This window comes from Camelus dromedarius, chromosome X, assembly GCF_036321535.1.
Source record: "Camelus dromedarius isolate mCamDro1 chromosome X, mCamDro1.pat, whole genome shotgun sequence".
Taxonomy (NCBI): Eukaryota; Metazoa; Chordata; class Mammalia; order Artiodactyla; family Camelidae; genus Camelus; species Camelus dromedarius.
In genome coordinates this window covers 104,208,667-104,224,135 of record NC_087472.1, presented here as the reverse complement: position 1 = coordinate 104,224,135, position 15,469 = coordinate 104,208,667, and the positions used below count along the sequence as shown (strand labels likewise).

The 15,469-nt window shown below is 36.9% G+C and overlaps 1 protein-coding gene and 1 long non-coding RNA gene across 3 annotated transcripts in view; one reads left to right on the top strand and one right to left on the bottom strand.

Moving 5' to 3' along the window:
- LOC135320082 (uncharacterized) overlaps nt 1-15,469 on the bottom strand; it is a 375,701-nt gene that overhangs the window by 201,543 nt on the left and 158,689 nt on the right. The gene's annotated exons all lie outside the window — the stretch shown is intronic.
- The window catches only part of GLRA2 (glycine receptor alpha 2), a 174,414-nt gene continuing 172,036 nt past the window's right edge, over nt 13,092-15,469 (top strand). For both annotated transcript variants that reach the window (XM_064482552.1, XM_064482551.1), the window contains exon 1: nt 13,092-13,922. In XM_064482552.1, the coding sequence (XP_064338622.1) occupies nt 13,855-13,922 (68 nt within the window). In that variant the 5' untranslated portion in view covers nt 13,092-13,854. The remainder of the gene's footprint in view (nt 13,923-15,469) is intronic.

Below are 15,469 nucleotides of genomic sequence, written 5' to 3'. Positions count from 1 at the left end.
CTATATGACCCTTGAGCATCTTTCACTTGAATTTTTAAAAATACAGTAAAAGGACTAACAACAGTGTTTAGCTTAAGTAAACACGATAGCGCTTTTCAAGTAAATTGACCTCCTTTCTTTGATCAGCCAAAAAAAAATGTTTAAAATGAGCTCTGTGTTGTGCCCTGAAGGGTGAAAAACTCAGACTTTGTTACATTGAGAGAGCAAAGGACTTTCAGACTCATAAACTCAGAGTTCTTTGGTTTGTCATCAATAATCTAATTTAGCAGCTCTATAAAGGGATGCTCAGGACTTAAAGGGTTATAAGAATTGGGTCCAGGAGAAAAATAGGGATGAACGCTAGAAAGGAAGAGAAGTAATCAAGAAATAACGAGTTAAAATTTCAAATCTTGCTCCTAACTAGTGCCTTTTCCTGGACTAAAAGCTAAGAGAAGTATAAAGAATGGATTTCTGTGTCATCTTTAGGTGAACTATGTCTTACACTTAAATTATATATGAATTTAAAACAAAATGCAAACTCATAACAGAGCATAGGAAACATGTGCTAGAGGTGATAAGGAAGAAGAGAAAGTAATGTTGAATCACACTGTGCAAAATAGAGGTAGAGAAGAAGAGGAAAGGGAATTGAAGGTCAGAGAGAAGACTCTGGATGTGATCTCATGGACAATAGGGGTTTATACGGGACTGGGTCCTGGCTGAGAGCAAAGGGTGTACTCAAATGAGTTCATTGAAGAGGGTTTACTAAAACGTCTGTTTACAAAGGTCTGTGGTCAGGATTAAAGGAAGCCAATTAGGAGCCAACAGCAACCTGAAGGCACAAGAGTGGAGCCATCACTAAAAACTGGAAAGAGCTGTAGCTGTCAGAGAGTGCCATCTTCCAGGAGCTGTGTATCTGTCTGTCTCCTCTATGTACTTTAATTGATATAAATGATACACTTTTCTTCATTTGTATTTTTGTATGTTATGATTTGAGTTTTTAGTGTTTCCTATTTTTTATCCCTATTTTTTGTTTTGTGCTACAAAAGTTTGGTTTGAAACTTTTCTATCCATTTTTTATTGAGGTATACTTAACATACAACTATATTAGTTTCAAGTGTCCAACATAGTGATTTGATATTTGTATACATTGTGAAATGATCACCACAATAAGTCTACTTAACATCTGTTACCATACATAAATTTTTTTCTTGTGATGAGAACTTTTAAGATCTACTCCCTTAGCAACTTAACAATACAGTATTATTAGCAACTATGCAATATACTATTGTTAACTACAAGCTATACACTATATCCTTGTGTCTTATTTTAGAACTGGAAATCTGTACCTTCTGATTCCCTTCCCCCCTTTTTCCCACCCCCCCCATTCCCCCACCTCTGGCAACCAGCAATCTGTTCTCTGTATCCATGAGCTTGCTTTTTTTAAATTCCACATATAAGCGACATACAGTATTTGTCTTTCTCTGTCTGACTTATTTCATGTAGCATCATGTCCTCAAGGTCTATCCACGTTGTTGTAAACTGTAAGATTTCATTTTTCTTTATGGCTGAATAATATTCCATTGTGTATTTTCTATCCATTTTAAGTTGAGATATAATTCACTCATCACAAAATTCATCCTTTTGATATATACAATTAAACAATCCTAGTATATTTTCAAAGTTATCACCACTATCTAATTCAAGAATATTTTTATCACCCGCCAAAGCTCCATATCCATTAAAAATCACTCCCCATTTTCCTCTCCCCCAAGTTGCTGGAAACCACCCATCTATTTTGTCTCTTTGAATTTGGCTTTCAATAGGAAAACGAAGCCACTACCATACTTCTGTGCAGCTGGGAGGGAGCTGATGGAATAAATATTCCAACTTCTCTTTCCTCCTCAACTTTGGTCTCCTCCTGGTGCCTCCTGTTGGCTGAAATCAACTGGGAACCAGATGTCAAAAAAGCCTAATTTGTGTAGCCCACTGATGTCAGCCTCCAGAGGCTGGAGGGATATACGGCAGAAAAGAGTGCCTAAGGGCCCCATAGATTCTTGACCAGAAGATGCTGGGAAGAGAATGGACTGCCAGACAGAACTGGGAAGTAGAAAGGGTATGCAATCCTCGTGCAAGAAGCTGGTACTCTATGGTGAAAGGACACGCCCCTGGGGATAATGGGTCTATTCAACATAAGGGAATCAAGGGGTCTGAAGTCCACAGTAAGATTGTTTTCAATGTTGTTATGTAACAAAAGATTAATCACGGCATCCTTTCATTTTAATTTTTAAGTGGCTTCTGGAGACCCAAGAAAATGATTCATCATCCATTATTCATATTTCATTTTCATTCTTATCTGTATCAGTGTGACTTTGTATACATGACATTGAGAATTGCATTTATCCTTTCTTTATGGTACCCTATAAATAAACAGAAAAGCTTATTTTCTAATTATATGATGGGAGCCAGTGCAACTAGATTTGTCTAGTATTACTTAAAAACTGATTTAGTTTTATAATATAATTTGGCCTTAGCTTGAAGGCATTGCAAGCCATAACAAAAAGAATTTTCCTTAAAAGGAGAAAGATGGATGGTTACTCAATCATTTCCGTCTCTTTAGTTGATTACATTTCTTGGTGTGCTGGTCAAGAAGCAAACACAGCTCAATATTTGCCAGAGTCGGTCTTCTGGTTACATCAAATTATCTCCAGCTCCCTTCAAAAGTCTTTCTCTGACAAGAAAACCTTTCCTTTGTGCCAATTTAATTGTCCCCCTACTCACATTTAGCAATTTATCCAAGTGATCTGGCATGGTTATTAAGCATACTTGTTATTATTAAAGTTAATAACTTAAAAGTTGAATTACATTTTCTTTCCAGAAGCCCATATAATTCCCCATCTGAAAAATAAGAGGATCTTGTTTTCTTCATCCACGTTTTGCATATACTATCCATCATCACTGAAAAATATATCTCCCTTTTTTTCTATTTTCCTAAATTAATATGAAAAGATGAACACAAATTATAATCTTCTCCTCAGAAGTAAATGATTAAGGAAGCTATTATAGAAATGGCCTCATGTGACTGTGATAATGAAAGCATTTATTCAAGAATAACAACTTACATTTATTGGAGATTATGAAGTTTATATAGCCTCCAACTCATGTCATTGGATCCTTGCTATAACGAGGGGTGGTAGACAAGGAAAGTGATACATCTCCCATTTTACCGAAGGGAAACTGGAGCTCAGAGAATTAGTGATCTGTCTAAAATTGTAGAGCTAGTAAGCAGGAGCTCGAACTTGGATGTACACCTTCTAAATTCTTAATATCATGTGCCTTAGATGCATAATCCTGGAGAGGAACAAGTGGGTTTATGACGGACCCACTTTTTTTTTTTTTTTTAAAGACTGTTGATGGAGATTCCATACATTTTTTTCCTTGCCTGGTCCAACAGTCAACCGTTTGGCAGGAATTCCCATCATTCATGTATCCTAGACCCATGGCCCCTATAGGGCTGTACTGAAACATGGAGATATGCACTCTTGGTATATTTTAGAAAATGGCTTTTATATTTTTGAAGGTGACAATTACATTGTCCTTTAACATTCTTATATGAAGTGAGCTAATTCCAGTATCTTGGTCTCTGAGAACCTGGAGTTAAGGGAAGAGAGAAGGAGAGAGTAGGAAGAAAAGGAGAAGGAGGAGGACGAGGAAGGGGAGGAGGAGGGGGGAGAGGGAAGGAGAAATGAATAGGGGGAGGAAGAGAGGATAGAGAAGGGAGGGAGAGAAGAAAGAGAGAAAGCTTTGATTTTCCAGTTGAAAATGTTAATCTTATTTAACACTTCTTAGCATTTAAAAACTTGTCACAATGACCCTCTGATCTTCTACTCCTGTTATTCTCTCTGCTCATCTTTATCTTCTTTGGTTTTTCTTTCTGCTTTGTTCCAATGTGGTGTCACAGTATAGCTTTAAACCAAGTGATCTGGGTAATATTCCTGGCCCTCCATAGTAAGATTCTGTGTTCTGTCTCCTTTTCTATGGCTTAGATAGAGGGTCTCCAAATAGACCACCCACCTTATCTGGGCTCTAGGCTTTCTCTCTCATTCTTCCTTCCCAACTCACCAAGCTGCCATTATAACTGAAATCATAAATCTTGGGAGATAAAGAAATATTCTAGGATAATTCCTGCCTTTAGCATTTGAATTTTAGTCTGGATTCATGCTCTCATGTTTGGGGCCTCTGAGAATTTCTCTTAGTTCATGGCCAGTCCAACTTTGCTTTTAAAAACATTTTATCCATTAATTTTAGGTGTTTTGAGAGGTTTTTTTTAGTCTACTCTTGTTTATTACTTGAATTAGAGGATAACATAACACTCTCTGCAAATATTAAGAGTGACAATTCTTTGACGTGGCTGTTAGAGTTAACTGTCAAAGATAACTGCCCAATGAACCATACCTTCTAGTATCCATACCCTACAGAAGTCCCCTACTATATTGAAACTGAGCTGGCCATGTGTAACCAGTAAAATGCAGCAGAAGTGATGCAGCATGACTCCCAAGGCTGGGTCATAAGAATCCTTGCAGCAGCATCTTCCTTGTTCTCCTGGAATGCTCATTGTTGAGACACACCTTCTCAGAGCCCAGGCACCGTGGTGTATGAAGCCCAAGTCCCAGGGAAAGGCCGTGTGTGGGTCCTCTGGTTGACTATCCCAGCTGAGTTCCCATCCAGTATCCAACAACCAATATCAATGTATCAGTCATGCAAGGAAGCCATCTGGAAGTCTGACCCAACTGAGCCCTCAGATAACTCAAGCCTCAGCTTCCACATAACAGCTTGAGAGATCCCCAGCAACAATGTCCCGATGAACCCACTCCACGTACAGAACTTTGAGAGATAGTAATAGTTGTTTTAAATCATAACAATTTGGGAGTAATTTATTATACAGCCAACATAGTACCAGGACAACAGTTAAGTCTTTTTGGATTAGGAGCCATTTTATCTCTTTGAAGTGACTTTGCAAAGCTATGCTCTAATGTGCTACACTCATATTATAGGGCATTTTAATTTCCAAATTCTTAGAAGGACAGCACCTAATTCCTGTTTTCATATATGATCTACACACATCAATGAACAACTAAAAGTGCATGACAGTCACATAGATAATTAAAATAGACAATGTTTGCTCTAGGTATTAATTACTTAAATGTGCATGACATTAAAACCTTAGAAGATAATAGAGGAACTCATCTTCATAATTGCAATATTGACACTCATATTCAAAGACAAAAGTAACAAAAATTATAAGGGAAAAATTAATAAATTTTATATTAGCAGTATGATAAAGAAAGTAAAAAGCCACAGACTGGGAAAGATATCTGTAAAATACACAACTAGCAAAAGATTGGTATAAAATCACTTTCACACATAAATGAGGAAAAGGAAACAACCTAATTAAATAGTTTTCAAAAGAAATAAACAGGTGTTTCACAGATAAAACACCATCGATCAGTAAACATATTGAAAAGGTACTCAAGCTCATTAGTAATTGGATGAATACAAACTGAAACCACAATGAGATGCTATTTAACATTCTCCAGACTGGCAAAACCTAAGAAGTCTGGCAATGCCAAGTGTTGGTGAGTACATAAAGAAATTAGAATTTTCTCCACTATGGTCAGAATGTAAATTATTAGAATACTGCAGGAAACAACTTGGCACCATCTAATAGAAATTGAAGCTGTGCATACCTTAGGATTCAGTAATTCTTCCTCTAAACATGCACATGTGAAGTAGAAGAAATGTATAAGAAGATTATGCAGTATTATTTATCATGGCCAAAAATTCTGGAAACTACCCAAAAGCCCATCAGCTGTGGAATGGATGAATAAATTGTGGAATGCTCACAGAATGGAACAACATATCGTGAAAATGAATGGCTTCTTGCTACATGCAACAACATACTATGAACCAAACAATGTAAATCACAGAAGAATACAATCTCATTCAACTTATGTATAGTTTAAAACATGAGAAACTAAACAACGTGTATGTGTAAGAATAATCAAGCAAAGCAAGAAAATGGAGATAGTAGATTAGCATTTGGGGGTGCTTCAGAAGTGTTGGTTATTTTCTATGTCTTAAGCCATATATGGTTACCTAGAAATTTATTTTCTCATTATGTATACTTTATATATATTTCACATATATACTTTTATAAATGTTATATGTCATAATATATCATTTCCAAAGGCAATTTAAGGTATTAATAAGCAGTGGAGTTGATTAGAATTAGAGCATGAAAAAGAGAAGTCAGAGATGTAAATAAAATCCCAATGCAAGGAATAAGTAACAGGAACAGATAATATAAATACTGAGTTTCACAAACGGGTATTATGAAGTGGGAGATGGCTCCATCAGTCTATTTGAGATGGATTTCACTCACCTTTTTAACATTTCAACCTTATAGTCAGATCCTATAACCCTAATTTCATGTTTATCAGGAAACCTTCCCAGGCATAGTGCACTCAAGATGCTTATACATCACTCACCCCACATGGGTTACTTGGCAGCCTGAAAGCTGTATTTCCATTCTGGTTTATAAGTTAGGCTCTTACACTTTAGATAGCCAGTGTGTCACATCCCTGATTAGCAACATAATTGAGGTACTGACAAGGTCAATTTTGTGAACCTGCCAAGCTAAGAAACAGAGTTTAAACTGGGAAGAATACATAAGTGAATGCCACATTTTGAAGCTCTTATGTGTCAGTAAGCTGATAGTCCCAGATGATACCTTGAGTCTAGTCTCAATTCCATATTTATTTTTCTTATCTTTACATAAAGATCATAAGTCCCTAGAGAGCAGAAATAATGTCTTATATTTTTTTGCCCCATTTTCAGAGAAATACACAGTACTTTGTAAATGCTCAATTAATATCTGTTGATTGATTGATTAACAGGACTACTGATTATATACGCACTATCCTGTTAGCATTTATACTATGCTTTACAACAACAATAAAAACACCATCATTGACTATAATGAGTGGAACTTCACTTCAACTACCTAGTGCTAGCTTACTTGCAAATGTAAAACTATTGCTATTGTTCAACTAAAATAATTCACCCTTTCAAAATCAGCTTCTTTTCAGCCTTCTGTGAACCAAGAAGAGGCATTTTAATATGGGGGAGGGGAGCAAACATTATGAAGTCAATAACAAAACTTTAAAATCTGAAAACTCTCCAAAAGAAAATTACAGCAAGAGTATCATGATAATGAACGTGATGTCATGTAGTTTTCATGTGAGTTGCAGAGCCAAACTGAGGAGATTCTATGACAAGTGGCACTGCAGCAGTCACTCTCCTTGTTATTCATTATTTCCCTTCTGAGAATTGTGGCACAGGAGAAACCTTTCCGATAACATTCAAGTGGGATTCTATTTGATTTAGCCTCCAAATTATTGTTTGCCTACTTGATGTTTATGAAAAGAAATGCTGCATTTCTCACATTAGCCAACAGAGAAGCAATCATTTGTGTGAATCATCACTGGAAATAGAAATTGTTTCAAGTGCTGGACACATTTGTGGTCTGCGAGCATTGAACACTAATGAGCAGAAGAATTCCAGTCCTAAAATGATTTTTTCTGACTTTAAGTAATTTAATCCAGAAATGCTCTGGACAGACATCCAATTCCCTGCACGGAGTCTGAAAGAGCAGTGATTCCACATTTAGACTTCATGGCCTTGAAGCTCGCCTCTCTGCATGCTGAACATCTTTATTCATTCCACAAGATAAAGAGAGAAGCAAGCCGGATTTCTAAAAATTAAAGAGAATAAATGCAGAGTGACATCAGCTCTTTAGGCTTCCTTGCTCTGTGGACAATGCCGGCCATTTAAAACAACTTAAAATTCCTCAGTACTAGAGCTTGCAGAATTCTGTACAAATCAACATGCAGGAACTATGCTTCACTTCTAACCTTCCTTTACAAACTCCTGTCTTCCTATCAACTTAATCCAACGGAGTGGGCTCCACAGTGTGCCTTTTATTTCCAATATAACCATTACAAGGAGATAAAGGACGTATGGGCCAACGAGTGGCCATGAAAGTTGAGAGCCAACTGTTGACTCTGCAGTGTTAGCTTAGTGATCTAGGATTTAAGAGATAGACTCTACCTGACTCCTGAGGTATCATATGCCATCAAAAAACAGCAATCACTAATCATTAATCTCACAAGTTACACATTTTAACAAATATAATGACCATACATCCTCATGTCAGAGGGTTTTCTCACCCAGAAATCCATTCTAACCTAGGGCCCTAGAGTGAGAAGAGGCAGGAGAATTTCTCCTGAAATTCAGAAGGTGCATTTTATCCAGATGAAATGGGCTTTAGCATGCTCTGTGAGGAAACATCCTCAAGTGACTCAAGATTTGGTGAAACAACTTCTTGCCCCCTCTAATTTGCCTCAAACCGCTATTTCTCACGTGGTATCAATTATAAATTAATAAGTCCTTTCTCAATCTCTACCTCATCTTTTCAAATGAAGGAGAGAATGGCCATATTTCAGGAGGACCATCTCTCTGCAGGAGGACCCACAGAGTTCACAAGGAGTCCTGATGCAGGATATTGATGTATTAGTCATCTTTCAACTCTTTTCCTAAGAAAATTGACTTTGAGACTTTTAATCATGGGCTTTCCACTTGTCGTTGTGTGTATGAATATAACGGAGACCAAAATGCCATCAAGAAAGGGGTATTTACTGCAATGGAATCATAAACATAGTTATTGAAAAATAGTTGTGGGTTTTCAGTGACTTGAAAAATATCAGTCATATATATGATGAGATATAAGTCTGTTCACAAGGTAGTAAATATAGAAAGTATGACTCTGTCACTCAGTAATCATGTGGACTTGGGAGAATTGATTTACTTACATGAACTTTAAATTCCTCACTGGAAAAATATATGGTGATTAATCATTGTTCTGCCTACCAGAACATAGCATGGATATTTTGAGAACTATAAAGCATGATGTATATGTTAGAGATTTATCAGTGTCAGTAAATAATACTGATGTTCAAATGATACTGTTGTTCCTAAAAATGTCTATTTGTTTATATCTATTTCAATTTTTTAAAATGTAGCATCATATAGACCAAAGATTGTGTATTGATCTCTATGATGTCAGAGGATGGGTCAGAATCTTCCCATTTCTCTGATGAGTACAAAATAAGGGTGCCACATGCCTCAACCAGCTCTAATTTAGTGAATTAGAAGCACAGGTGGATTCGACTTCAGGATTCCATTGCATTGCAAATAAGACCTTTTTCAAGCTCCTGAGACTTACTGTCCTTGAAAGTGGAATTGTCCAAGGGACAGAGTGAAAATGTGAGTTTTAGCAGTCAGTAGACACTGAGATTAAGAGCCTAAAACACATAGTCAGCTATGAATTCCTAAGACTTTCAAAAGTATTCTGTATTTTATGTAGCAATATTACATCTGTATTTTATATATTATGAAAATGAGGCTCAGTGGGATTAAATGACTTTCCCAAGGTCATATAATTGATCAGTGTTAAAGGCGGTATGTGAATTAAGGACATCAGATTCATAGTCTCCTATTTGTATTTTCATCTCGTGCTATAGATTCCTGAGCCACTAAGCTGGGTTTCCTTTCCAATAATTGTAGTTCTCAACTTGTTAATTCCTTAACAAGTAATTTTTGACAGAAATAAACATATTTCAGTATATAGTTTTATTTAAGCAGCACTTCTGAGTGCATTTTAAAAACTGCATTCTAATCACCTCACCATCAATACCATTATGATTACTGTCATTAAAATTGAATGTATGGATATACAATGGTGGACAAAAACAGATGCTGTCTCTGTTCATTACAAAGCTCCTTATCTAAGCAATTAATCACACACATGTATACATGCAACAGTGACAAGTTCTTTGAATCAAAGGTGCTGAATACTAAGGGAGCCTGTAATAGGGAGAGTTGATAGAGTCATGCAGGTCAGGGAAGTCTTTCTTAAGGAAATAATACTTAAGCAGAGATTTGAAAAATAAGCTCATGTTAACAAGAAAAAATGGGAGGCATGAGCACTCTCTGAGATTAAGCAATATGGAAAACACAAAGGACTGAAAAAAGACCAATACGGCTAGAGGGCAAGGAATGAGATGAAGGACAATGTAGGCATGGGCCAGACCATGTGGAACCTTTAGGTCATGTTAAGTAGTTTTCTTGTCCTACCCAAAGATCAGTAGAGAGTCATCGTGTTAATTAGAAGGCATGACATAATCAGATTTTGTTTTTTGGACAATCATTCTGGCTGCGGTGTAAGGATGAGGTGAAGGAGCATCTGCTATTGTTCCAGGTAGAGCAGTAAGGTAACTATTGCTACAATACAAGCAAGAGATGAGGATAGCTCAACTACGGCTGGGGAGGTTGAGAGGGAGAGAAGTGGACAGATTTGGGAAATATTTGAGAGAGAAAATCAACAGGGCTCAGTAAAGAACTGAATATGGCAGGTGACAGACAGGGAGTCTTAGAGATGATGCCTTGGCTTCTGGTTGGTGACAGTGAAACAGGGCACAGTAGAATAGAAACAGGATTTGAAGTAAGCCGTAAAAGCTGGTTTTGACATGTGGACTTTGTGGGGCTTTTGAGACCATTCAACAGGAAGTGTTTAGGAAGCATTGGAAAGAAATATATTTGTGTGTCATCTGCATAAAAGGAAAATGCCAGTTAGAGATGTGTATAAAACTAAGAGAATATAGTGTGAGAAGATGAGAGGGCCTAGAATACAGACTTTAGAAAACCCAACTTTTATAAGCCAGGTAAAGGAAGATATGCCTGCCAAGGGGACATGCTAGGAGGCAAGCCAGAGTGTATTGTGTCACAGGGACAACAGAAGAAGGTGCTTCAAGAGAGCGGAATGGTGGCTCCTAGGGACAGAGGAGATGGGAAAATGAGGAGTTGCTAATCAGTGGGTATAATTTCAGTGATACAAGATGATTAATTTCTAGAGATGCACTCTACAATATCAAGCCTATAGTTAACATTGTATTTTACACTTAAAAATCTATTGAGAGTAGACTTCAAATTAAGTGTTCTTACACAATAAAATAAAAATAAATTTACCAAAAAAGGGGAAAAAAGATCGCTGATGTTAAGTGCCATGGAAATGTCAAGTAAGATGACAACAGAAAAATATCCTTTGGCCTTACATTGGCAGACTTAGTGAGAGCTGTTTCTGTAGACTGACAGAGATGGAATCCAAATTGAGGGGAGATGGGGAGGTTAGGCTAGATCCTCTCCAAAGTTCCTTCCAACTCTAAAATAATAAGTGCTGTGATTTCATGCTGCTAGCCAGAGTCTCCCTTTGTCACAGGTTTTCCTACTCACCCTACTCCTGGTTAATAACAAGACTCTGCTGTTGAAAGAAATGATTTGCAAAGACTATATTAATTTAAGCATCATTACAACCTAAAAAAATTTTAGGACAAACCATTTTTATATACTTTTACATATATATTATCTTTTTTGGAGAGACTCTTGAGCACAAAAGAATCTTGAATGATTTTTCCATAGCACCAATTGAAGAAACATATTTCCAGATATTGATTTTATTTTTTGTGTCAGGACTGTAGGGTCTAGTTTCCATGTGGATAAATTTGGAAGTGAACAGATTTGAAGTTGCAGTCCAGGGATGTCTCACACTATACTATACTGTTTTCCTTTTAAATTGAGTCACTTTTTCTGGGCTTTGAGAGTTAAGAGAACACATCCAAAGAACTGATTTTGTATATAAGCAGAATGCTTGGGCACTGCTGCTTTTCATCTAAAGAAAGGTCCTATGTTCTTACTGTCTTGGTTAGACAGAAATCTGATAAAAGGGCATACAGACCACTGCTGCTCAAAGTGTCATCAGTGGATTAGCAACATCAACTCAGTTAGGAACTTGTTAGAAATGCACAATCTCAAGCACCATCTCAGACCTACTAGATCAGAATCTGCATTTCAACAAGATCTTCAGGTGATTATTTTAACATTAAAAGGTAAAAAAGAGCTTCCATTTTTCCTCAGAATCTACTTTTTAAAAATATATAATACTTTGTTATTACTACTCTGCTATGATATTTAAACTGATCCAAGGGCATATTAGTCATTTATGGACTAAAAATTAATCATTTTCTTTTGTTTTAAAATTAAGACCTGCAATAGAATGCCAAGGTGATGAACAAGGTACATTTTACAGACAAAAAATAGGTTACTCACCCAGCTCATGGCAGAAGATGCATTTTTCATTTCCCTTTGCCAGAAGCCGATAATTACTTACATTGAACTATTTACCATTCCTCTTTTTTTATTAATAATCATAATTGTAAGTTTAATTTGAAATAGCAAGGTTATCTGTCATGCTTTTGTACAGGATTTGTAAACTTCTACTATTTTCTGTCTCTTTAGCAATTTAGGAGAAGAACATTTACACTTTATTACCTGACCCTCCCTGGTGATTAATATCTGGCATGGGCAGATGAAATTCAACCTGCAGTCTCACCCTTCCTTGCTCCAGCTCTTACTCGGAGCTCTACTCTAACCTTTAACCAGGGCAGGAAAAGATTGCTACTGCCCCCTGCTGGCCCATTGTATTTTTCCTCCTCTACAAATTCGTGACTTGAAGAGGATGCCCAAGGATTTCGAGTCACTGATGAAAGCTCAGCGAAGGGGCTTTCCCTAGTAAAGAGGTAGAGAGATCCTTTGAGAACAGGCAGCTAAAATCAAACGAAAACACTCAAAGGGTGAGGAAGGTATAAACGGCTTCTAAATTAAATTATCGATTTTCATGTGCCATTTTCTGCACATGGGCTTCTCTATGCCAGGGAAATGTCCCCTCCCCTTCAGCAGAGGATTCCTCTTTTTGCCTCCAGGTTCCACTGACAAGGAGTAGACTACCCACTCCCCTATTATAATTTCGGTACTCTAGATGCTGTTCTCTGCTTCCCCAAATTTTCTTTTCCCACGCCTAGACCTTATTCCCTTCTCTTTTCTGCTTCAAACTCCCGTCCCGCCCACTCACCGACAGACTCGCATTTCCAGGAGCTCAGACCCTAGCCTCTTTCACCCTTTCCGTCTACCCTTCCTTGGTCATCATCGCACCCCCTTCAGCACCCCTTCGCTGAACAGCCCGTCACTCTTTGCCTTTGAATGGCAGGAATGTCCCCTCTGGAATGCCTCTCCCCGACCCCCGCCCCAAGCGACTGAAAAAGGAAACATGCGCACTTCAGAGCTAGGAGCTGTCCGAGTGCTGAAATTTATAGGCTGGGTAAGATCACGTCTCCGTCTCTTTCTGTAGCCCTCATTCCAGCACAGGATCTCAGCAATTTTGCCCTCTTCTCCCTACCCACTCCAGCGTGCAGAGTCCTTTCTTCTCCTTCATTTACAACTTCTTTTAAAAAGAGAACATTTTCTAGAGAAAAGGGATTTGCTAAATAGAAAGGACATAAAACAAAAGCCACAGCAACCCGACTTCCAGCATGGCATTGTCACCAGCCCCCTTTGCATGGTGATGCGATTAAGGTAGCAGCATTTTTATTATTCAGGAAAAGCAGCTGGGGGATCCATCAGTTCTAAGGCTTTGTCTTCCGTGGGTTCACTGATGGTCCTAAGCCCCGGTTTGACCTGACCATGATGCCTAGTACTGGCACTTTTTGTTTTTTCTCAGCAAACTGTACAAACCCAAATCTCTTTTTGATTTTCAAGGAAACTAGATTCCTGCCAGATTTTGAGTCTGGACAATAAATAGATACTTTGTCCTAGCTTCTTTCTGGAATCATTTCGGGAATATTTTCCACAAGCATCACAGATACAGGAATGAACCGGCAGCTAGTGAACATTTTGACAGCCTTGTTTGCATTTTTCTTAGAGACAAACCACTTCAGGTAGGTGAAACGACTTTGCATGCCGATATTTTCCACATGAAAACTGTTTGAAAGAGAATGTGTCATGCAATTTTTATCTATTTTTCTATGCCCTGGACCATATTATTTTAATTTTATAAAGGAGAGTTAGATCTCTTTTGTTCTTTTAAAAAGCTTAATTATGGTGGGAAGGTGGTAAATTTTCACAAAGGCAAGTTTTATGATGCATAACCCCACTCTATGCATTTCAACACATTTTCACAGCCAATGTGATATTAAGATACTCTGATGAGTTGCATGCTCTTTACATTTCCATATAATGATGATTTCTTTTTGCCTTAAAATTCTTCTGTAAGTCATTTAAAGGGGTTATTGAATGCAATTATTTTTTTCATATGGTGGAAGTGATTGAGTTAATTTGCCAGGAGCACGCTCATTTCATATAAAATATAAAAGAACCCAAATTCTTAGCCAACTTGGGACTTCTATTGTATTTCAGCAACTGGATACATACTATGAGAACTACAATTCAAGAAATTTCTTGAAACATCAAAAACATTTAAAATCTCATTTTACCACTATTCTACTGTTCAATATATTTGGAAACTGATTGACTATCAAAACTGAATATGCCATCTTTGTATTTCTGCATGCATGAGAAATGGACTATGCATAATTAAAATAAGTGAGAAATCATTATTTGCATGCTTGCATTTTCTACTTAATTTCAAACTGTCTAATCAATTGATATCTCAAAATATCAGATTATTACCAGTAAGTGAAATAGCCATTCTAATGGCTAAGAGGTTCTAAGACAGGATAGAGATAGATGTTTATACAACAAAGTGTAGGACTCTTCATTTAATTTTCACCAAATTTTATGGTATTTTTTCACAGAACCAAGAGAAATGGAACATATAGCAATACTGCTATGAGTACTGGGAAAACCCACTATGTTCCTTTCAGGTTCACACCTCCTACTATGATTAAGAAAAACTGTAGGCTGGGTTTTATTAGAATCATCATCATCATCTTCATCACCACCATCATCACCATCATAATCAAATAATACTTGATTAATCAGATGAATCTGCATATGGGAATGTGAGTATTTCTAGCTGACTGTAACAATTTTTAACTCTTCCCAAATGTTTATATCATCTTTTGCACTTACAGTTTATATTACTTCTTTGAAAAACAGGCGAGAATGTAGTATTTTATTAGTGCTAAGAATTAACAAGATTATTTGTTAAACTATTGAAAACAAAGCTTGTAAAAAATATATTTTAAGGAAGAAATCAACGTTCAGTGAACCACTATGTATTATGAAAGAATTCATTTCATTACAAACCAAATACTCTTTTTTATAAGCTCTTTAGGGAAAATGAAAATCTGAGAAACTTTCCAATTATCATTTAGTGGCTTTGATAATGCAAAAGACAAAATGATTTAGAAGTTCTTATTCATGAATACTTTATTGGACAGTCAACAATTTAATTGCTAATATATAAATAACAACTGATAAAGTAAGAGATGTACAGCCATGCTCATTGTTGACCTATTTTGGA